We start from the raw sequence: 25,064 nt of genomic DNA, 5'->3' as shown, positions 1-25,064 counted from the left end.
TGGACATGTGCAGAGGAGGGACATGAGTTATATTGGTAGAAGAATGCTGAGGATGGAGCCACCAGGAAGGAGGAAAAGAGAAAGGCTAAGGAGGAGGTTCATGAATGTGGTGAGGGAAGACATGCAGGTAGTTGGTGTGAAAGAGGCAGATGGTGGACAGGGTGGTATGAAGACGGATGATCCGCTGTGGCGACCCCTAAAGAGAGCAGCCGAAAGAAGAAGAAGAATTCTGAGAACGTGTACAAGTAATATGTATTTATCCCTGATTAGCAGCCATGGTGACTGTGGCAAGGAAAAACTCCTTAGATGTTATCCTCAAAAGGGGAACCCATCCTCATTTGGGCGATATCAAGATCTATGTGTGGCAGCCTAAGGAAGGAAATAAAAGCTTTTGTCATACTTTGATAGATCGATCTATCAAGGGAAATCTCAACATTAGTAGGTCATTTTCAGCTGTGTAATGTATTGTCATTTTGACAATGTTTTTTAAGTGGCGCTCCGGCCTCCGTAATTGATGCTATGACTCCTCCTACTTTGTATATGCACTGCAGTACCTAATAAAGAACCGAGTATGTCTCGTTACTGAAGCTGTGTGTCAGTCGCATTACTTTACAAGCTCTAAGTCCCAAAAGCAGGGGTGAATGCCATATAATGATCCAAAAGTTTCAGCATAGGTTTATAAGTGCATTGCTGAAATATGTCGTTACATACACGACATTGGTCCAGTGCATCACACTACTCCTTCACAGCTCCAGGATCCCTGGTTTAAACCGGAACTATTGGTACTGTCTATTATCTTAATATATTGTCTATCTTTAGAGCTTCACTGAGACCCAGCTGCAGTTGGTTATAAAAAAAAAACAGTTGAATTGTAACTGCAAGGTCTCATCAGTCTCACACTGACCTCTAGTGGCACTATCAGGACATGCTTTTTGCTTAATCTGTAAAACATTTTTTGTTTTAGACTTATATTTAATGTTGAGATTTCTCTCTCTCTCTCTATTTGAGGTTGGGTTCTGCAGTATGCGTAAAAGAAAAGCTTTGCAGCACAGATAGATAGATAGATAGATAGATAGATAGATAGATAGATAGATAGATAGATAGATAGATAGATAGATAGATAGATAGATAGATAGATAGATCAATAGATCGATAGATCGATAGATCGATAGATCGATCGAAGTATGTCAAAAGCCTTTATTTCCTTCCTTAGGCTGCCACACATAGATCTTGATATCACCCAAATGAGGATTGGTTCCCCTTTTGAGTCTGGTTCCTCTTAAGGTTTCTTCCTTATAACATCTAAGAGAGTTTTTCCTTGCCACAGTCACCATGGCTGCTTATCAGGGATAAATATATATTACTTGTACAACTCTTAAATTCTGTAAAGCTGCTTTGAAACGATGTCTGTTGTGAAAAGCCCTATAGAAATAAACTTGACTTAAATTCAGAATTGATTTCAGCTTCATGTTATGTTGGAAGTTAAATCAGTATTTCTGTAATTTTAAAAGAGGAAACAATTAGAATGAACAGCTGCTGGGGGGTTTTATCGGCTCCTTAACACAATAAAGTTTCGATACTATGATGTTTGTTGCTGGTTTCAGGAAAATATACATTTACATTTTGTCTTTCATGTATGTGTATCACAATTACTTGACAAATTCCTCTTTAAGTTCTTATAAAATGTCAAAAATAATGAGTCAGATCACTCAAAAGCATTTACATTGTTGAAGTCTTTATTTTTATATGATTAATAATAATAAAATAATAGTAATAACAAACAAACTGAATGTATAAAAATAAATAATACAAGGAAATATATATATATACACAATAAGTATATTTTTTATATGGTTATTTACCATGAAAAAAAAAAAGATTAATAATTATTTATTTTTCTTCTTCTTATTTCTCTTTTTCTTTGTACCAAAGAGCATCTTTAGAGTTTCCTGAAAGAGAAATTAAAAGGGGTTTTAGTCTAAACTGTGTGTGTGTGTGTGTGTGTGTGTGTGTGTGTGTGTGTGTGTGAAAATAATGTTGAGTATCACATCAACAATTTGCAGCGCATAATCCAGTTTTAAGGAAAGATACTCACCGGCTTGACTCCTGCTTCTCCTGCCTTTAGGAACATATCCATTTTATCCACCTGCACACAAACACACACATACGCTTCTATCACACGTGTGTCACATGCATATAAAGAGTGAACAGAGGAGTGATATATGTGATTATGAATAGATGTAAATAAGGAATTGGTGGGTGGGGTTTTGTTTCCACATGGCCAAAGCAAAATCACAATTTTAATATCAACAGTTCATCAGAAATGATACACTTGATATATTTTTAGAATAGACCCTTGTTACTACACCCACTTATTACAAATCATTCCTAAGTATAATATTAATAACTGTGTGTGTGTGTGTGTGTGTGTGTGTGTGTGTGTGTGTGTGTGTGTGTGTGCTCACTTTGGCACGCAGGACATCAGGATCTGCAATCATGTTAATGATATTAAAGTTATTTTCACTCTGCACCAGCAACCATGAAATTTTATTTGCATCATTTGGGTGTATTTTCTCAACCAGAGGTAACAGGTGATCATCTGCAGAGAGAGAGAGAGAGAGAGTTACAAAAGTGTACATTAGCCATTATTTTGTGTTTGTGTTGGTAAGTGTGTGTGATACTCACGAGCCATCTCTATCTGCATTTCAAAATCGGCAGACTCCAACATATAGATGGTCAAGCGCTTTTGAGGTGGAGGAGCCATCGGTACATCCTGCACACATACAACATAATTATTATTATAATTATTCATTTAGATTTTGTTTCTTTTTTTTTTTTCAAAAGAAGAACAATATAACTAATAAATATAGTTATTGTTTTGTGTGTGTGTGTGTTTTGTGCTTTACTTACAGATGCTGACGGCACTTTAACTGAAGTTTGAACTGGTTTCTCGTCCACAGCTGGAACTTGAGCTCGAGCTCGTTTGTCTTCCACAGCTGCAACTTGAGCTGGTTTCTCTTCCACAGCTGGATGTTTAGCTGAAGCTGGTTTCTCCACCACATCTGGAGCTTGAGCTGGTTGCAGGTGGAACTGAGTGTGGCGGTTCCCTTCAGCCTTGCGCTCCTTACGGGACTTAAAGTGTTCGATGGAGCTGTTACACAACAGAGACACTGCTCTTAGACACTGCTGTTAGTTTTTATGCCTACGCCACCAAGATTACCCCTGATGGTGAGTGAAATATCCCCATATGATCAAACCCCCCCTTTATATCAATAGCTTACACTTTATGGTCGTTGAAAAGTTTGCCGTCAAGTCTCTCCTTCGCCACATTCGCCGCCTCTGGAGACTCAAACTGGACGTAGCCGTACCCTTTTGTTCCTGTCTTGTAAGCGACAACCTTCAGGAGAGACACGTCATGCCAACACACAAATTATCTAACAGAACTAATACAGGACTTTAGTATAATAGCTGCTAATTATGCTATACAAATGCTATTCAGATCCAAACAGTACAAAGCACAAACCTTGCATGACAGGACATTCCCAAAAACCGAAAAGAGGTCAAAAAGGGCCATGCTGTCAATCGTCGTCATGTCCAAGTTTCTGATGAACAAGTTCCCGACGGCGCTCTTCCTCAAGGTGGAATCCCTCTGAGACCACATGACTCTCATGGGCCACCCCATAAGGAGCTTACAATTAAGAGTTGCCAATGCTCGCTCAGCTGAGGGAACAAAATTAATTCCAGGTCATTCATTTAAGAGAAAAAGACTGTGTAAAGACATATTCAGAATTATTGGCACCCTTGGTACAGATGGGTAACTGAAAACTCACATAAAATGTATTTAAGACACAAATCCTCACCATATCCATGTAAGAAAGCAGTAAATAATACAGAAATGACTCCTGAAGTATTAAGTAGGCTATAAACTGGTATAAAATGCAGAAATAGTGTTTGGGTTCGGGTGTGGTTTGAATTACCATCGGCTTGTTTGTAAAAGTTGACGAATGCATGGTTAATTGAAACGCCGTTATTCCATTTCCTGCAGACCCGGACAGAGTGAACATGGCCTGCAGAGCTGAACTCCTCCACCAGCATGGACTCTGTCACTTCTGGGTGCAGATCACCTACATACAGTGCTGAAAGACTGTAATTCATTTTACCTAAAAATATAAAAATCAAACACTCAGTGGTGAAGAAAATCAAAAACACTAAACTTACAGTCTTAAACAGACAAATATCAGTATAAGTGCAATGCAATCACTTTTCTACTCTGAAATGTAGAAGGATAATAAACATAAAGGCCTAAAGGGTCTACTATATTCTACTACCACTAATTACACTACTTACCAGCTACCTAATGTTCAATAGTAAAAAAAAAAAAAAACAATTGAATAGAGCGGACTGTATGACCCCTGGAACAGTGAGTTTCCAAACTTTATGGGTTTTATTCTCTTTGAAACATAGTTTATCATTTATTTTTGTTGTTATTATTATTATTGGGAAACAAATCACCCATAATAGCCCCAAACAGGTGGAAAGGTGAATATCGGTACAGGAGTGAAGAGGAGAAAAGTAATCTGTTCCTAATTTTTTTGTCTAATCCTTCCTGATATTAGCATAAAGATCATGGGCTTGCAGGAGAGAATGGATAAATGTGACTGAAGAAATTAAGTATGAAAGACTGATAATATGTCCAGAAATGTGAGCAGAAATGGACATTTAGACTAATGGTGTAGGACACATAATTTTTAGCCTCATGCTAGCTGGGTTTGCTAGTGCTGCTTCTGTGTTAGCTAGTTTGTTAGAAATATCAAATATTCGACTAAAAGTTAACCAAAAGACAAATAAAAGTCTAATTTTATTTATTAAGATATATATAACCATTAGCTCGCTAAGAGTGAAATATTTAGACAAAGGATGAAAACTATCAAAGCTAAAATTATCTAGCCAGCTAGTTACCCATGCTAATGTCACTAAATAATTACTTTTTATTTTTCGAGTCTTATACTATAAATAGATAGTCTACTATATTTCACTACTACTAATTAGACTACTTACCAGGCACCTGTATAAAGAAATGTTTAATAATAGAGAAGTTTATAAATTTTGTTTGTCGCTGCTAATTGCTGCTGCTGCTGCTCCTTGCTGCTGTTTGTTTGTTTGGTGGTTGTCAAGGTGATACCTAGATATTTTATGATGACGTAAGAGGATCGATTCTGTACGCGTCGCCGATAATTGCTGCTGGTCCTGCTGCTGCTCCTTGCTGCTGTTTGTTTGTTTGGTGGTTGTCAAGGTGATACCTAGATATTTTATGATGACGTAAGAGGATCGATTCTGTACACATCACTCTGGTCACCTGACCAGCTGGTTAATATGAAGTGCTTCCACAGCTTGCATGTTAATTGGCTGTATGGAGCATTTATTCATTAGTTATTTATTCAGTTAGCATCTGTTAACCTGTTATTTCAATAAAACCAGAGTTTCTCCTGCTAACCAAGTTCAAGAAAATGCTAGAAGGAATTCACTCGCATGTCGTGTTTGCTGGACGTAAATCTTTATTGCACTGGGGTGCTTTAGTACCTAAAGGTCTACGTTTGAACATATTTATTATTTTATTATTATACATTGTTATTATTATATTAATTTCCCCCTTATACTATATCCTAATTCCTTTTATGGTTTGTGCATATAGAATGTGTGTGGTTTTGTAAACATAAAATATTATATTCAATAAGCATATAAAAACAATGCGTTAATAATAGGTTAGATTATTACATGAAATATTAATCAGTATAAAGTAAATGGAAACATACACAGCAATATTGTTAACTATTTGTACAATGCGCACTATCAGGATTTTTTTTTTTTTTTGCTTAATTCTGTACAAATATTATTAATCCTGTTTTGTTGTCTAGTTACATGTAATGATCTGTTATAAAGCAAGATTTTTTTCTTAATAATAACCTTGAGTACAGTTACAAAGTATTTGTACTTCGTTAATTCCCACATCTGGGTGAGAACCTGCTTGGAAACAAGATAAACTTGATCTAACCTCAAATCAGACTCTAAACTGTAGGTTCACACACTCTGGCATGTGTATAAACATAAGATCCTTGGATTTGAGTTTGCAGCCAGACTTTCTTCTACTTCTTTCAGTGACTGATTAATAAAAGGAGTAATGCTTCTAATGCTACTGCACTTGCGTCTTGCTTTGAGGTTGAGAAAGTTTCTACCCATTAAGGGAAGAGGTCAGAGCGGGGCTCAGTGGTGGTGAAGAGGTGCTCGATAATTGGGCAATTACTGTGAAAGTGATCAAGGAGACAGCTAGAAAGGTACTTAGTGTGACATCTGGAAATAGAAAGGAAGACAAAGAGACATGGTGGTGGAATGAGAAAGTGCAGAAGAGCATAAGGAGAAATAGGTTGGCAAAACAGAATTGGGATCAACAGAGTGATGAAAAAAGTAGGCAGGAGTACATGGTGATGCTGCAGCAGGTAAAGAGGGATGTGGTCGAAAGCCAAGGAAAAGGCATATGGGGAGCTGTATAAGAAGTTGGACACTAAGGAAGGAGATAAAGATTTATAACTATTGGCCAGGCAGAGGGACCGAGCTGGGAAGGATGTGCTGCAAGTAAGAGCAAAAAACTTCTACCCAGTCGCCATGGCTTGCTCATCAGGGATAAATGCACACCATTCACCTTGACTGTTGATTTCTGTAAAGCTGCTTGAGACAATGCCTGTGTTAAAAAGCGCTATACAAATAAACTTGACTTGACTTGACTTGACATTCAGAGAAGAGATCTACCATTACCAAGCAGCATTTCTTTTCTTCTCCAGGTGTTACTTCAATAAAATCCATCTATCCATTTTTATGTTCGTGGATGTAAACTCTGAAGAACTTTAATATCTCTGCCTTCATTGTTAGTGGCACAAATCTTTTCACAAACCTTTTGGGAGTAATTAGTAAAACCTTTGGTAAACCAATGTTGTACAATGTTGTCCGATGTACAATGTAATACTATTGTACATCCCTCCTTTTGACTCGTGGTCTTGACAGGCAGGGTTCACCATTAGAGTCGTACCGTGCCCCATCTTTTACTGTACATCCGACTTTTCTCCATGTGTGTTTCTCTTCTACTGTAACTTGTGATTATAGTTCTGCAATATTTGTTGTAGGAATGAATGTGTTATAGACACTTAAATGTTCATTAATCTGACATGATTGTTTATCAGTAATCTCACACTTCAAAATTCCTCCTTCAGTTTCCACCATCTTATTATTAATTCAGTCCTCACCTAACTCTCCTCCTCTTCTTCTTCACCTCCAAACACTGCATGATACAGTTTTGTCACATAAACATGTGATGGAATTAGTGTGATCTTGTCATGGCCAATTATAACAAGTATAAAAATATACTAAGTTCAGGTTTCAGGATGGTGGTGTCAAAGAATAAGACTTTATTCAGCAAAAATAAAGGCAGGCAGTTCTATGGAAGTTCCCAATTCACAGTCCACACACAGTTTTGATTAACTCTCTTCAGCCATATGTGTAACACCAACATTCCTCATTATTTTCTAAAAAGCAGCATGCAATTCTTGTATGGCCACTACATGACCCTCTGTCCCATCCTGACAAATCATCCTTCAAGAATAAGATATGTTATGCTCATTACTGCTTCATTACTGCTGTTTATAATCACACATTAAGCACTTCCTTATATATACTGACTTCATGTGTACCACAAAAATATATTTCATGCATGACAAACACCCAATAATGAAAAAGGCTAAAAGGTTAATAATGCACAATAATCTGAGCACATTTTCTAATTATTTTACAGACAGAAACACCGTTAAAATCTGGAAATCCAAGTACAAAGTCTGACGCCTCAAGAAAAACATCTGATTAATGGAGGTACTTTCTTTTTTTTTCATTTCAAATGCAGAAGGAATTGAACTTTTAGTGAGAACTTTGACTAAATGAAAATAAATGCATTTGTGTTGTATTTTATCAGTTGATGTTTGCTTTTAATCTTAACAGGAGAATAAAGGTAAAACTGTAATCTCTCTGAGTTTCTGTATACCTTGATGTATATGGTATTTGCATTGACTCTGTCATTTATTGTTTATTGTCATTACATGAAAAGGTGTTTCTCCACCCAGACTGAGAACAAACAGAAAGCTGACAAAGTTATTTAAATGTGACATGTAAACTATTTTCTAGAGGAGATACAATTGAATCTTAGCATGTGCTAAAGGAATTCCTTCAAATCCTTCTGATGTATGTACATTCCTCTCCAAAAGTATTGGAACATTTGTTTTGTATGTAATGAAAAAAGAGGCAACAATGCAAAGTGCTTCCAGCATTCCATCCAGTTCCCTTTTCTGTTAAGAAGTTCAGCTTCTCCCAGGCATGCCATTGTGTTCCATCAGTCCTCCAAGCAGGAGAGCTTTGAACAGAGGCACAAATATCAAGTATCTCAGTACATAAAACCATTAACGTCTCTGGCCGAGTTTTCACCAAGACAAAAACTCGACGGCAAAGAGAACTTCCTGTTCTGAGAGATGAAGAGAAAGCAGTCATTTCTGAGTTTTGTGTAAATGAGGTCAGTTCTTATCTTATGTTTTATTTATTGTGCATGCAATTCAAAAGACTTTATCTGTGGATTTAAGTTAAAAAAAAATTCAAAGTCAATCCATAATTAATTGATCCTAATGTTCTTATGATTTGTCATGTAAAATCTTTACTCCCTAATATTTGTTTTAAATACATTTTTGAATACAGGTTTGATTTAGTTGGATGTTGGATGAACATTTTCTTCTGTCTCGTTTAGTCCTTAGCAAAAAGACATTTCTCTCAGTGATTTGGACAAGTTCAAGGCAGAGAGAGAGTTTATGGCACATGATCTCCTGCTGTTTCTCTGTAGGGTTTATGTAGGCTTGTGTTAACAGAGAGGAGGCTCTCACAAAGCACATGCCCTCTCCTACAGACTCCTTATAGGAGGTGAGATTAGATTGACATTTCATTACTTATCTACTAAAAATGGTCTGGACAATGATACAGAGAAGACAGTTGTGTATTGTTGTTGGTGATTTTTCTATACAGTGTATTTTCAGTTTGTGGTAATGTTTTGTTTACTTTGCATTCTTTCCTGATGCCCCAAAATGGTGATGGTGACAGCATGCCAAGTGTTTTGTCCCATCGCAGCTCTTTATTCCAAACCATTCACATAGTCAGCAAACTGAAAGCAAGCAGAAACATATTAGACTCGCTCAGCAAGTATTTGCACTGGGATGAGGTAAGTAGCTGATTTTCAGTGTTCCTCTGTTTCATTGTTTATTACTTGTAGGCCAGAAGAGTCATCGAACATCTTTTTTCAACTAAACCTTTCATGTATTTTTGTGCATTCTGAATCTACTTTAGATTGCCAAATGTCAGTGTAATCTAGTGGGACAAATTCCTTATAAATTATTATTATAACTGTTATAAATTATGAACTGGTTATTAAAGAAAAGATGCATTTTCTGCCAGGAGCCCCCAGAAAACATCTACAATACCATTACCTGCACACTGAAGGCTCTTCTGGAAGACAGCAGTCTGACATTCCAGAAGAACAGCTGATATGGTGAAGATCTCTGTCCTGCTTTCTGGGACTACATCTTTAGCCTGGAGCTTGTGTGTGCACATCTGGGCCGGACATGGACTTTTACCAATATTATACGGTACTGAATGCAAAATGTCCACAACTTAGGAATATTGTTTTATTTTACTGTGTACTGTGTCGACTGTATATGGTTGTAATAACAATAAATCCACTTGTCTTGACTTCAGTTGCAATTTTTTTTATTCTGGTACATTTTGCCCTAAATGTATCAAATATGGAACAAATAATGTTGCATGATTGTTAGAATTAAGATGGGCCTCACACTAGTTCTTAAAACACACATTCCAATGTTGTCTGTTCAGTGTATATAGGATAAGTATGTAAGGTATACAGAATGTCTTTGTCTGTGCTCACACATCTCTGGTTACTATGTCTTTGTAACCAATTAGGAACAGTTTTAGCTCAGGTTTTGTCCAGTGTGTACAGTATATATATACCGTAATTTGTCTACACTGAAACTAATGTACTTTCCACAGGCATTAACGAAAGACACGTTTCACACGGTGTAAAGGGTGAAATATGTTGCGCTTCCTTTAGGAGCATAGCGGTATTTTGGGAATAGCCTGGCACTTCATTTTTCCAGTATTACTGCGTGTGTGCATGACGAGGATTATGTCCTTATTATTTTCTGATGCTTATTTCTAAGTTTCTTTGACTAACCTGTAACGCTGTTGCCAAGAAAAATAAAAAAGCACGAGTTTTGGAAACCTGTCTGTGCTTATATGATTTCTGTTGCAGCTGGAGTTAGCGAGCTATCCAATGACCCAGACTCAACGCGTTACTACGGCTTGTATCTAAACAGTAGCCGACCAATAAAGTCATTGTTCACTGTCTCCTTGCACAACAATTTCTCGCAGGAGTTTATCTTTTGGCATCGTCGTGCGTTTAAAAAAAAAAGTTTTTTTCCCCGATTCCATGCAGCTCAGAACACAGGTGAGGTGCGTTTTTTCGTTTCCGTTCGGAAATTTAATTGGTCTAATGTTATGGGGTTCAGTTTTTTGGCTTGAAGTTTGTGAAACCGGGAAAAACCCAGGAAAAATTCATAAATAAGCCGCTTCGTTGTTTAAGCCGCTGGGTTCAAAACGTGGGGAAAAAGTAGCGGCTTATAGTCCGAAAAATACGGTACTTTTCTGTTATCTGCATAAAATTGAAGAAAAACATATGCACCATTCTGTGTGCAGTGTGATTCTTCCCTGATCAGAAAAGACATCGTAGACTGATGGGAAACCTCTTCAAAAATATCTTTTTTGTTCACTGGATGCTGTTTTCTTTGAAAATATTTTGCTTCATATTTTCTTGTTCCTGGTGTCAGTGCTCACATGCCGAGGTTAAATTTTCTTTTGCAGGTGCACAACTCTGGTGTTCTGCCTTCCCCAGTTCCCTCAAGAACCTTCAAGGGAGCCGTAAATGGAGATTAAGGGCATTCCTCTCCTCCATGTCCATCTTGAACGTCCCTTTTCCCCCGCTTCCAAATTATACCAATTTTAATGGCCTCCAGCTAAGCAACACGTTCCAAAATTCGCTCTCGTTCTCTTGTCCAGCTTTCTTTCTCCTGCCCCACAGTCTTCTCCAGGTCTTCATACTGTTTTAGGGAATGCTGGAGCCTGGTGATCTCCTGGATGTATATGGTCCTCCTTACCTTCAGCTCTTCCACGTCGATCACCATATTGTCTTTCACTCTCTTAAATTCATGCATTTGTTCTGTTGCATTCTGCACCCGGTTAAACAAAGTCTTCAGTTTAGAATTATTTTGATGTTGACTCATGGTCCTCCTTCTCTCCAAACTCCAAACTGATGAAAAGCTGTTCGCTCTCCTCTCCGGCTCCATCCGCCCCTGAACATTCGCCTGACAGCCGGTACATATGACTGTGACGTGCCTTTAAAACCGAGCGCGATTTCAACCATCGCGCGCTCACGCTTGTACTCTGCGCATGCGTAGTGCATATCGCGAGCGCGCGATGGTTGAAATCGCGCTCGGTTTTAAAGACACGTCACAGTATGTCATATGTACTGGCTGTCAGGCGAATGTTCAGGGGCGGATAGAGCTGGAGAGGAGAGCGATTCGCGCGATGTGAATGACTGGGACACTGCAGGAGGGTTTTTTGGGGAAACAGTGACAGGACTGTGGTCGCATTGAGCCGAAACAACTCTAATCCTAAAACCGAGGTAGTTTAGCTGTTTAGCGTTACATGCTAATTTGAGCTTTCAACGTGTTTGGGCAGGTTAGGACTAAATCTCAAGTTTTTCCACAAGCATTCTCTTCTTCTGGAAGGGATGTCCTTATTTTTCTTTTTTATCCACATTATTGTGTGGCACAATGCCTTGAATTATTTTGCAGCATAAAAAACGATATTGCCTTCACATAAGTAGTCTGCGTTATTTCATTTTAATTTGTTTTCATTCAACGAGCTTCATCCAAACTTGTCTTTCTTTCACACTAGACCACAGGGAAGAGCAGATTACCTCAAATTTAACTAAACTAAATATTTTTAAATAAAGAATGTCGATGATGAATTAATGAGCCCTTATCTCAAGATAAATATTGTTAAAATTGTTATTATTAAAGATGTTAATATATTATTATTATTATTTTGATTATTATTATTATTCATGTATTGCAGCCCTGTTCAAATGAAACCCTACAATAATGGTTACTATTATTGATGAAGTGAAGAACTTCATTAATTGCCACCTGGCACCCATCTGTGCAGACATCTGCTGTGATAATGCAAGGTTGCTGTTAACTAACATTACCAGGGCAGATGTCTGCACAGATCACACAGCATCATTAGGGACTCCGCACATCCCGGAAACAAACTGTTTAACCTCTTTTAATAGAAACATTCACGCTAGAACCAGCAGGATCAAAATCAATACCTTAATGAACTGCCAGTAATCTCCATGCAGATCTGCTCTACACTGCACATTCTGTATCATCTTTTGATAAATATAACTGTATAGAATTGTAACTTCATAGCATATTCTACATTATCTTCTACATATCTATAAAATTGTTACAGATGGTCCCCGAGTTATGATGGTTCGTCTTACGATTGTTCGATCTTACGATCACGATAGCGATCCGACAAAATAAAAATATTTAAAATTTCACGCAAAAAGCACAGGCAGAAGCGTACGATGTACGATACATTGGACGTGCATTAGACGTGCATTGGATGTGGGATGAGCGTATCTCTTGCCCTGTGAGATTCCCCACTCTCGCTAGCGGTCGACAGAGTAAAGTTGTCTCAGTGTGTATTTTTTTCTGTTTCAAATGGATTCAAACAGCAATTTTAGTGATATAAGCATGTCTAGCAAGTGCCCAAGTATGTCTTCTGCATCTAGTAAAAAAAAAGAAGAGGAACACCATCAGTTTAGAGCAAAAAATTTAAATCAGCATGAAGTCATCGTAACATATCTCCCTCGTAACCAGAGGACTACCTGTATATACACTGTGCCATTAATTAATTAATTGTGCAATGACAATTAAGTTCTATCTATCTGTCTGTCCGTCCGTCCGTCCGTCCGTCCGTCCGTCTGTATCTATCTATCTATCTATCTATCAATCACAATCTGTATCTCTGGGTAATTGTGTAAACAATCTGTGAATATTTATTCCTTTTCCTCAAGAATTCCTCAAGTCAAGAAGCATTTATTTTTATTTAAATCATATGTAGCTGATGCAGTACACAGGGAATTAAGACAGCATTTCTCCAGACCCTGGTGCTATAAAACATAGAGCTACATCACACCACACAACATACAGAACACAGAGCTAAGGGATAAAATAAGTCCTAGCCATGTAAAGTGCATCGTGTGCAACCTAATGCTAGCAGTGCAGACAAAAGACAGCGTAGGAAAGATAAACTAAACACAAAATAGTGCTGCCAGTAAACTACTCTATGTGTTATACAGTACAATGTGCAAAAAGAGAACTGTGAACAAGAGTGTAAATATAAACATAAAATTTTGTGCAAAACAGCAACAGCAACAATCCTGATGTGCTTTAGGATGGCTGAATAGTTCTCTTTGTCCTTCATACATTCAAATGGGCTTTCAGAAATGTTGCACTCTCCGTCAAAACTTGTGAACAGTTTTTGAGAGAAATAGGCCTTTTGTGTGCATAGAAAAAGTCTTAGATCTTTGAGTTCAGCTCATAAAAAATAGGGGCAAAAACAAAAGTGGTGAATTTATAATTTTGTTCAGTATATTAATAAAAAAACTAAATGTAAATGCTGCCCAATGGTCTTGTTCTTTATAACAAAATATACATAATGTTAAAAAATAGCATGACCCATGCAACAGTGAAGGCGCTGTAAAGGGTTGCGTTTATAATTTTGTTCAGTGTAGGTTGAAACAGTCTGATTTGGATTTTGTGTTGGTGTGTAGTTTTGTAGGCTGTCTAGTTGTTTGATTGTGATTCTTGGATGTATTGTGGCAGTGAATTTCCTGTTCATTTTGATAATGGTTTAGAGCACCATCTAATGGCAAACTGGGTATTGTATCAGGCTGCTTTCTCTGGTGTTCACCGAAAACAGGAAGTGGTGATTGCTCCATGCAGGCATCAGTAGCGATGGCTCTCTTTAATCGATGTTTTAATGTTTTTTGGTAATCTTTAACCTTGCAATAGTATCACTAGTATCAGGGAAGCGGTTCCGAAGCATTCGGGCCGCCACATCCAGACTGTGCAACAGTTTCTTCCCTCAAGCCATCAGGCTACTCAACAAACAACTAAACTGAACTCCCTCTCACACACACACACACACACACACACACACACACACACACACACACACAACTGTGTGACTGATTAGTATAAACCGGACTCAACACACACTCATATTCACTTTGTGTGACTGATCTGTACAAACCGGACTCAACACACATCATACACTTCGCACACCATGATTCAGTACCACTCACACTAATTATTACCGCAAAATGTTTACATGCCGTTTTTGCACATCTTCCAGGATTTCTGCTATTTGTTCTTTTGCACAATATTCTGTCCACATTTTTTTGCCACTGTTTATCTTGATTGCTGCTATTTGTTTATTTGCACAATACTCTGTTTACATTTTCCTGCTACTGTTCACCCTATTTTTTTTACGACAGGTTTACTGGCGGAGCTATTTTGTGTTTTGTGTATTGTCTTGCACTGTCCTGTGTTTTCTTGCACTGTCTTGTGTTGTGTTTTGCACTGTCTTGTGTTGTGTTTTGCACTGTTTGTACCAGGTTGCACACATGCACTTTATGTGGCACGGATTTTTCTACTAGTTCTTAGCCCTGTGTTTTTTGTTTCTGTGACTGTTGTTTTATGTAGCACCTGGGTCCTGGAGGAACGTTGTTTCATTTCACTGTGTACTGCATCAGCTATATATGGTTGAAATGACAATAAAAGCTTCTTGACTCTTGACTTGACTTGTAAGTGTTTATTTGATTTGTATTAATGTGTTGTATTAATGTATTAATGTTATTAGAAATCTGTCAGGGTTTTTGTTGTTTTTCTGGACATTGTTAATATAATGTTGGTCCATTTGTAGTTTCACTTTATACCCAAGACCATTAAACCTATGGCTTATGTCCAGGTGTATCAATGTATCACTGCCATAATGCTGTCTTTTCCTTTCATCCTTTATGTCAAAATGATTGATTTTTTACATAAGTTTTTCCCTCTCAAAAGTTTGCCTTGTATTGGCCGCCATTCCACCAAAGATAGGTGAGGCTAGGGCACCTTTAAATGTTCTGAACACACCAATCATGGCTCAAACCCTCCTTTGAGACGGATCTTTCGTCAGCTTTACCTCCAAGGACCTTGCCCAAGAACTTACTCCTAACGGACTCATCTAAAATCTCCTTTGTCTACCGCATCTGGACTCTTGTGCAGCAACAAAGCCAATGCAAGAAACCGTTTACCAAGTATCTAGATGCGTGTTAAAGGTCTAGCTCCTTTATTAAGGTGAATTTTGATTCCTTGATGATTCTCATTAGGTTGTGGTCAATTTAATGTTAAACTTGCCATTCCTTTTTCTTTCTTCTCTTTTTCTCTCTCTTTTGTCCTAATTTCTCTTTCCCTATATGTATGTTTATGTTTAGTTCTGTGTTACGTGTAATCCCATTCATTAAACACCTTATGTTCACATGATTTTGTCTTTGAGTACTGCTTCACATTCCGAGGTCCCTGAATACTGAATTCCGCTACATGCTAAATTATAAAGGTATAAAATAGGGAGATGTTCCTTTCTTGGCTGGAAAGATAACCTTTCCTAGAATTTATAAAAGATTATACTGTCTGCTCGGTGAATGAACAGATCAAATAATTGTAACACTGATTCTATTGCCATCAATTCTAAGACTTAATTTAAATATTTATAGGTAATTATAACCCGTTATAATTACTCATTAATATTTCCCTGTTTGCAAGCTTAATTTGCTACACAGTTTATATGCCACTTACCGTTCATGTGAAAGTTAGCATGGGAAAATGATTCAGGTATGGCTGCTGGAATCGGCTGCTGAACAAACAGAAAGTCATGTTATGATTAATTTAATAAAAAAAATGAATTCAATTCAATTTCAATTAATTTTTATTTGTATAGCGCTTTTAACAATGAACATTGTCTCAAAGCAGCTTTACACAGAAAATGTGGTGATTAACAGTGAATATGTTTTTTATGAGTAAGTTTGTCCCTGATGAGCAAGTTGCTGGCGAATGTGGCAAGGAAAAACTCCCCGAGATGGCATAAGGAAGAAACCTTGAAAGGAACCAGACTCAAGGGGAAACCCATCCTCATCCTCAATGTCCATTTGTAGCAGACATTTCTTGAGAAAATCACTAAAGAAATAATATATCTTTATGATAATTTATATTTTTTTTAGATCTATTTGTCTATTATAGATGTGTATGTATATATATATATATATATATATATATATATATATATATATATATATATATATATATGTGTGTGTGTATATATATATATATATATATATATATATATATATATATATATATATATATATATATATATATATATATATATATATATACATATATATATATATATGTGTGTGTGTGTATATATATATATATATATATATATATATACATATATATATATTGTGAAGGCGGCATCACGTCCCAGGCAAGCGCTCCGAACACGACAACCAGGGGGGTGCTGGATGGACAGCGCCATATCAGCACCCGTGTTGTGGAAAGCTGCAGAGCACATGGCAGCGGGGCGGAGTGGCATAACGAGGCACGGCTGGAGCCTCATGACGAGAACGCTACCTCCCCATGCTCATCAAGGAGAAAGAGGGATATAAAAGGATCCACTAAGGAGGATATATATATATATATATATATATGTATATCTCTCTATCTCAATCTCATCATCTTCTTCTTCTTCTTCTTCTTCTTCTTCTTCTTCTTCTTCTTCGGCTGCTCCCATTAGGGGTCGCCACAGCGGATCATCCGTCTCCATACCACCCTGTCCTCTACATCTGCCTCTTTCACACCAACTACCTGCATGTCTTTCCTCACCACATCCATGAACCTCCTCCTTGGCCTTCCTCTTTTCCTCCTACCTGGTGGCTCCATCTTCAGCATTCTTCTACCAATATAATTCATGTCCCTTCTCTGCACATGTCCAAACCATCTCAATCTCGCCTCCCTCACCTTGTCACCAAAACATCCTACATGCTGTCCCTCTAATAAACTCATTTCTAATCTTGTCCATCCTCGTCACTCCCAACGAAAACCTTAACATCTTCAGCTCTGCTACCTCCAGCTCTGCCTCCTGCCTTTTACTCAATGCCACTGTCTCTAATCCATACAACATCGCAGGTCTCACCACAGTCCTATAAACTTTCCCTTTCATTCTTGCAGATACCCTACTATCACAAATCACTCCTGTCACTCTTCTCCACCACTCCACCCTGCCTGCACTCTTTTCTTTACTTCTCTAACACACTCTCCATTACTTTGCACTGTTGACCCCAGGTACCTGAACTCCTCCACCTTCTCCACCTCTTCTCCCTGCAACCGCATCACTCCACTGCCCTCCCTCTCATTCACACACATGTACTCTGTCTTACTCCTACTGACTTTCATTCCCCTTCTCTCCAGCGCATATCTCCACCTCTCCAGGCTCTTCTCAACCTGCTCTCTACTCTCACCACAAATCACAATATCATCTGCAAACATCATAGTCCAGGAGACTCCTGTCTGACCTCGTCCGTCAACCTGTCCATCACCACTGCAAACAGGAAAGGGCTCAGGGCCGATCCTTGATGCAGTCAACCTTCACCCTGAACCAGTCTGTCGTACCTACTGCACACTTCACTGCCGTCACACTGTCCTCATACATGTCCTGCACCACCCTCACATACTTCTCTGACACACCTGACTTCCTCATACAATACCACAACTCCTCTCTTGGCACTCTGTCGTCGCTTTCTCTAAATCCACAAATACACAATGCAATTCCTTCTGTCCTTCTCTATACTTCTCCATCAACATCCTCAAAGCAAATAAGGCATCTGTGGTGCTCTTCCTCGGCATGAAACCATACTGTTGCTCACAGATGGTCACCTCTTCTCTCAGCCTGGCTTCCACTACTCTTTCCCATAACTTCATGGTGTGACTGATCAACTTAATTCCCCTGTAGTTACTGCAGGTCTGCACATCTCCCTTATGCTTAAAGATCGGTACCAGCACACTCCTTCTCCATTCCTCAGGCATCCTCTCCCCTTCCAGAATCCTGTTAAACAATCTGGTTAAAAACTCCACTGCCATCTCTCCTAAACATCTCACGCTTCTACCGGTATGTCATCTGGTCCAACCGACTTTCCATTCTTCATCCTCTTAATCGCTGCTCTCACTTCCTCCTTACTAATCCTATCTACATCCTGCTTCACCAACTCCACATCATCCAACCTTCTCTCTCTGTGATTTTCCTCATTCATCAGCTGCTCAAAATACTCCCTCCACCTTCTCAACACACTCTCCTCACTAGTCAACACATTTCCCTCTCCATCCTTTATTGCTCTAACTTGCAGTACATCCTTCCCAGCTCGGTCCCTCTGCCTGGCCAATCGGTATAAATCCTTTTCTCCTTCCTTAGTGTCCAACCTCTTATACAGCTCCTCATATGCCTTTTCCTTGGCTTTTGCCACATCCCTTTTTACCTGCTGCCGCATCTCCTTGTACTCCTGCCTACTTTTCTCATCACTCTGTCGATCCCACTTCTGTTTTGCCAACCTCTTTCCCCTAATGCTCTCCTGCACTTCCTCATTCCACCACCACGTCTCCTTGTCTTGCTTTCTATTTCCAGATGTCACACCAAGTACTTTTCTAGCTGCCTCCCTCATCACTCCTGCAGTAGTTGCCCAATCATCCGCACCTCTTCACCACCACCAAGCCCCTGTCTGACCTCTTCCCTGAACCTCACACTACACTCTTCCTCCTTCAGTTTCCACCATCTTATTCTTCTTTCAATCCTTACTTTCCTCCTCTTCTTCTTCGCCTCCAAAACCATCCTACAGACCACCATCCGATGCTGTCTAGCTACACTGTCCCCGCCAACACCTTACAGTCTCAATCTCCTTCAGGTTGCATCTCCTGCATAGCACATAGTCCACCTGTGTGCACCTTCCTCCACTCTTATCGTCACCCTATGATCCTCCTTCTTCTTAAAATACGTGTTCACCACTGCCATTTCCATCCTTTTAGCAAAATCTACCACCATCTGCCCTTCCACATTCCTCTCCTTAAAACCATACCTACCCATCACCTCCTCATCACCTCTGTTCCCTTCACCTACATGCCCATTAAAGTCTGCCCCAATCACCAATCGTTCTTTCCTAGGTACACCATCTACCACTTCATCTAATTCACTCCAGAATCTTTCCTTTTCCTCCATCTCACAGCCAACTTGTGGAGCATAGGCACTGATGACATTTATCATCATCCTTCAACTTCCACCTTCACGATCATCACCCTATCAGAAACTCTCTTCACCTCCACTACACTCTTACTGTACTCTTCCTTCAGAATCACCCCTACACCATTTCTCTTCCCATCCACACCATGATAAAACAGTTTAAATCCACCTCCAATGTTCCTGGCCTTACTCCCTTTCCACTTGGTCTCCTGAACACACAGCATATCTACCTTTCTCCTCTCCATCATATCAGCTATCTCTCTCCCTTTACCCGTCATAGTACCAACATTTAAAGTACCAACCCGAACCTCTACTCTCCTACACTGCTCCTTTTCCTGCCGTCTCTGTAGCGTCTTCCTCCTCTCCTTCTCCTCCTTGACCAACAGTAGCCCAATTTCCACGGTACCCTGTCGGCTAACGATACCTGTGGCGGTCGTTGTTAACCCGGGCCTCGACCGATCCGGTATGAAATTCTCCTTTGTGATCCGCATATTTGATTTGGCACATGTTTTACGCTGGATGCCCTTCCTAACGCAACCCTCCCCATTTACCCGGGCTTGGGACTGGCACTAAGAGTGCACTGGCTTGTGCCCCCCTAATGGCTGGGTTATATATATATATATATATATATATATATATATATATATATATATATATATATATATATAGATGGATGGATGGATGGATGGATGGATGGATAGCTGAAATAGAGTGTTATACCTGGACCAGTGGGATGAAGTGGTGTTGCATCGCTATACTTAAGTGTGCCCTGTGGGCCACTGGGTAAAATTGGGGAGGCGTAACAGCGTTATGCATGGGATTTTCACAGTGTATATGCTGGATTTGTGTAAGACGTACACAACAACAACATGCATAAAAATGCAGTACTTACACTATAATTGTAATATCGAGTCACAAAAGCATCCACTGCAAATCCCAGTTTATTTCAAAAGAAAAGGGTCCACATGCCGTAAAGCATTTTTGATACCACGAAAAAAGTGTTGTAAATTTGATGGTTATTCCTTCTAATTTCCTAATTTCCATTCCTACATCACAGTACTTTGGGTATTGTTTGTATATACTTTTGAAATAACTTTCGCGAAAAAAATCTTGGTGGTAAAAAAACAAAAACAAATATGGTTGGTAGAATATAGTGTCACAAAACAAATGAGACCACCTACTCAAAAAAAGTCTAAGATATGCGGGATCTTGGGCCTGAGCATACACTCTCTGCAGATGTGGTGACTTTGTCCTGCCTTTTGTTCACCTATCATTTCAAACTTATTTCCAGCCAGTAGCATTATGGTAACAACATGATTGATGGAAAATGTAGCCAATGAGTGAAGGATTCTAATGATATATGGGAGGTTTTTGTTCCCCATGTGGGCGAGTTCTTAGTTTTATTACTCTTTAGAAGCTCTTAGTGGTCAAAGAGCGCAGCATGTGCAATGTGACTCACCTGGCAGGAAATAGATGCAGCTCTCGATTCTGCACAAACAGCTGTTTCCTGCTCGTAGGAACTGGGATTTGTTTACAAAAATAAAGAAAAAATGGACAGTCCAAATATTCGTTTTATTGAAGATTGCACAAAGCAGCTATAAGGCAAATATTCTTGGGGGCGGATTGACAACAGCGACTTGGTGATCTGCATGGGGCTAGAAAATCTGAGCCTATTTTACATCTGTGAGTTACAACTTATCTCCCTTTTTACATTTTTATACGATGTTATACATTATATTGTCCATTTGTTTTTTAAGAGAAATGCTTGAAATGTGTGTGTGTGTCTGTGTGTTGTTGGGATTTATTTGGGGCACAAGGCTGGTTATACCGGCTGCCATGAGAAACAGCATTCTAAAAAAATAGCATGAGGGACACTTGGGACTTGTGAAATGCCGAAAGGGGGTGAGACAGTGTGGTGGCAAGGGTTGAGTCATCAGCTAAAGGAAATAGTGCTGAACTGCAGGACATGCCTTAAAGAGATCTAAAATATCCCTCTAATGCTTACTTAATTCCCTGACAGGCCATAGCAAAGACTAGGGGGAGATTTCTTCATGCTGGGAAACAAGACGTAGCTGCTTGTGGTAGACTTCTATTCCAGATATGTGGAGGTAGCTCAGTTATCACCTACCAGGTCTACTGATGTCATTGTTCACATAAAGTCCATATTTGCACGTCATGGAGTTCCAGAGACACTGGTTACTGACAATGGGCTGCAATTCTATGGGGACTAATTTGCATCTTTCGCAGCACCATATGGACTTGTTCATGTAACTAGTAGCCCAAGATTTCCCCAAAGCAACAGCAGGGCAGAGCAGGTTTTTATAAAAGCTGATGATCCTTATCTTGCTCTTTTAGCTTATAGAGCTACCACCTGAATGGATACAGTCCGGCTCAACTTCTTATGGGCAGGAGGCTCCGGACAACTGTACCCACACTGCCATTGTTGCTAAACCTGGTACTTCCTGATACCACAGTTTATTTTTTTGTTCAAAAGAGAAGTAAAGATAGGATGCAGATGCACAGCGTATAAATAGGAGTAACAGAGCTAGAAAACTCAGCATATTGCAGTCTGGGTATTTGATGGTAAGGATTCAGGAACAACTCGTGGTAAACAAGTCAAACACAGGAAGCTGATAAACCGTCAATGCCCCTCTGTAGTCAGCATTGAGCAAATGATCACTTATCCACATTTACACAAAGGCTTCTAAATTCTGAGGCAAGGTTTGGTTGGTTCGAAGTGTTTGAATGAGAAGGCACTCCCCCTAATCTGCCAACAGTGGATCAGTCCATATCCACAGACAGTCCGGTCAGTGTTCCTTTATTGATGCAAACTCCTCAGAAAATTTAAAGTAATTGTCAACAGCCATCTCTAAACCATGAGTCTGGTGGAGACCATTCCACATCAGCCAAGATAATGCCGATTTTGGTTTTCCACCAGCGACAATGGAGTGGACATCAGTGAGAGATCAATTCAGAACTTGGTTGGATATATAGGAAAACTTTACATTGTCCCATGATCCGAGACATAAATAAAGAGATACATCTCCAACAAGCTCAAATATAAATCAAGCAGGCAAAGCTGGATGGAAGAAGAAACCTCTGCAGCTGATAAAACTAATCTAAAATAAAGAAAGCTCTGCTTGGTGAACTTTTGCCTATCTTTCTTCAAGCATGGAACCAGTGAGTTTCAAGGAGCACATTTCCAAGTTGCTAAGAAAAGGGGTCATACACGAGAGCTCGAATTCCTACGCCTCCCTAATTGTGCAAGTGCTCAAAGCTAATGGGTGTCTAAGACTATGCGTAGACTATAGGAAATTAAATAGTAAGACCCAATGTGACACTTTCCCATTGCTGCACATAGACGAGAGCCTGGACGTGTTGGGGGGGGGGCTGAGATTTTTTTCAACAATCCACCATGCAAGTGTCCATACATGAAAAAGACTGACACAAACTGTGTTTACCACATTGTTTGGGCTATAAATATATTATCATATGCTGTTTGGTCTTTGTAACGCACTTGCAACCTGGTGACCTGGTGTTCCATATTGCCCTTGTTTTCCTAGATGATTTGTTAGTCCGCTAACTGCCCAGATAATCGGGTGAGACTGGAAACTTAAAAGGCTTAAAAGGCTGAGGGATACAAGCCTAAAGATTATGGTAGAAAAGTGTCATTTTTTAAAATCAGAGGTCAGGTTCCTCAAAAATTGAGTTTCAGTTGACCCTGACAAAGTAAGTGCGGTTAAACAGTGGCCAATACCCAGCAGCCTAAAGGAGTTTAGGTCATTCTTGGGGTTCTGCAGCTATTATTGAAGGTTTATTGAGGGTTCCTCTCAAATCGCTGGTCTGCTGCATGACGTAGTTATGCCTGTCTCAGCGAGAACAGTTCTATCAGGGTAGAACTGTTGTTTAAGTCCTCTTGGTCTCCTCTGTGCCAGTCTGTCTTTAAATAACTTAAAGAAAAGCTGACTAGTGCTCCAACACAAGTACCCAAATGTTGCCCTTTTGATTGTTTTGGAAACAGACGCTACTAACCTTGGTTTAGGTGCCATCTTATACCAATATTAGGAAGGAAAAAAGGTTGAGATCGCCTATGCGAGCAGAAAGTTGTGTGGGGCAAATGATCATAATTATAGCAGTATAAAGTTAGAGCTTTTGGCTATGAAATTGGCTGTGACAGAAACGTTTCAAAGTTTCTTGTTGTGGTCAAACTTTACCAGCTTTACTGACAATAATCCTCTCTGCCACCTTACAACTGCAAAGTTAGGGGCAATTAAACAAAGGTGGGCAGCACAGCTACCGTCCCGGGCGTTGTAATACAGTGGTGGATGCACTTTCTAGAAGGCCAGGATTAGATGAGGTGGAGCCTGAAGGTGAGGACCAAGAATATGATGGCCGTGTCACCCTTTGTAATTAGCTCAGAACAGGGACAATTCTAGGGCCAAATCTGTTGCTGGCATGGATTGAATGCTGCAAGATATGTCAGCTACAAGCATCTGGGATAAATGAAGATGACAGTGATTGTAAGAACACTCCTGCCCTGACAGGATACTCTAAAGCCAAACTTTGTCAGTTTAAGGAGGCTGAACCAACTCGCAGTGGACTTTACTACCCTAGAGTGGGAGAATGTCCTTGTGGTAACAGACATTAAGCAAATTTAGTCAGGCATTTGCAACCATGACCAAAAGGTGGAGACGACAGCGAAGATACTGCTAAAGAAATGGATTTTGTTTTTGGTACTTCAACACCTGCATTCAGACCAGGGTAGAAATTTCGAAAGTGCTGTCATTGCTGAGCTTTTGGCAAGCTATACAGAGTAAAGAGAACACAAACACTGCATCATTCTCAAGGAAATCCCCAGTGCTAGAGGTTCAATAAGACCCTACATGACCTAATACAAATGCTCCCACCATAGAAAAAACATATGTGGCCAGAGCACTTCGCAGACCTGGTCTATGCTTACAATGTGATGCCACACTCCTCCACAGGATCACCATACCATTTGCTTTTTGGTATTTAACCCCATCCTCCAATTGATGCCTTGCTGGGTCAAGAACCAGATGTTGACCAGGGATAAGACTGAATGCACACAAAGAAAGACTCTGGGATACACATCTATAGCGTTCCGACTCAGCTCGAGTTCCTGAAAGGGAATGTCTCTAGGTCACATATGTAACCCTATTTCCCTGAGGAAACGAAATGCCACACCTTCGGTGTCCCTTGAGCGCTTCCTTCTCGGTTACAGAAGCTGAAGCCGGCTTCACTCCATGTGCGTTTTATACTTCCTGGTCCTGACATTACCCCGCCGGTGACAGCCTGCCTCCAATTTTGACTCATTACACACATTATTCAGAGTATTCCCAAAGTGACGCAGCATCTAAAATAATTATTTAATATATAGTTTATTTGAATAAATAAAGAACCAAAATATAAAATATTGACAACATACAAAAGAA

At 39.4% G+C, this 25,064-nt stretch overlaps 1 protein-coding gene across 1 annotated transcript; it reads right to left on the bottom strand.

Annotated features, from left to right (window-relative positions):
- Window positions 1-2,077: 2,077 nt before the first annotated feature.
- On the bottom strand, window positions 2,078-9,293 carry LOC124390054 (polyadenylate-binding protein 1-like). Its single transcript, XM_046855740.1, has 8 exons — window positions 9,139-9,293; window positions 3,978-4,160; window positions 3,524-3,720; window positions 3,282-3,397; window positions 2,911-3,151; window positions 2,686-2,773; window positions 2,466-2,599; window positions 2,078-2,146 (listed from the first exon to the last, which is right to left on the bottom strand). The coding sequence occupies exons 1-8, from the start codon at window positions 9,200-9,202 to the stop codon at window positions 2,078-2,080; spliced, it is 1,092 nt and encodes a 363-aa protein (XP_046711696.1). The 5' UTR covers window positions 9,203-9,293.
- Window positions 9,294-25,064: the final 15,771 nt, after the last annotated feature.

Source organism: Silurus meridionalis, chromosome 8, assembly GCF_014805685.1.
Source record: "Silurus meridionalis isolate SWU-2019-XX chromosome 8, ASM1480568v1, whole genome shotgun sequence".
In the NCBI taxonomy this organism is placed as follows: Eukaryota; Metazoa; Chordata; class Actinopteri; order Siluriformes; family Siluridae; genus Silurus; species Silurus meridionalis.
This window is presented reverse-complemented; position numbering and strand designations above follow the sequence as displayed.

Bases quoted from the DNA above. Each gene is read 5' to 3' on its own strand.
- LOC124390054 (XM_046855740.1), bottom strand. From the start codon at position 9,202: ATGGGACAAAACACTTGGCATGCTGTCACCATCACCATTTTGGGGCAT. The intron at 3,152-3,281 runs GTAAGCTATTGA...GTTGTGTAACAG, and splicing joins CTTTTCAACGACCATAAAGT to CTCCATCGAACACTTTAAGT. The intron at 2,600-2,685 runs GTGAGTATCACA...CTCTCTCTGCAG, and splicing joins AATGCAGATAGAGATGGCTC to ATGATCACCTGTTACCTCTG.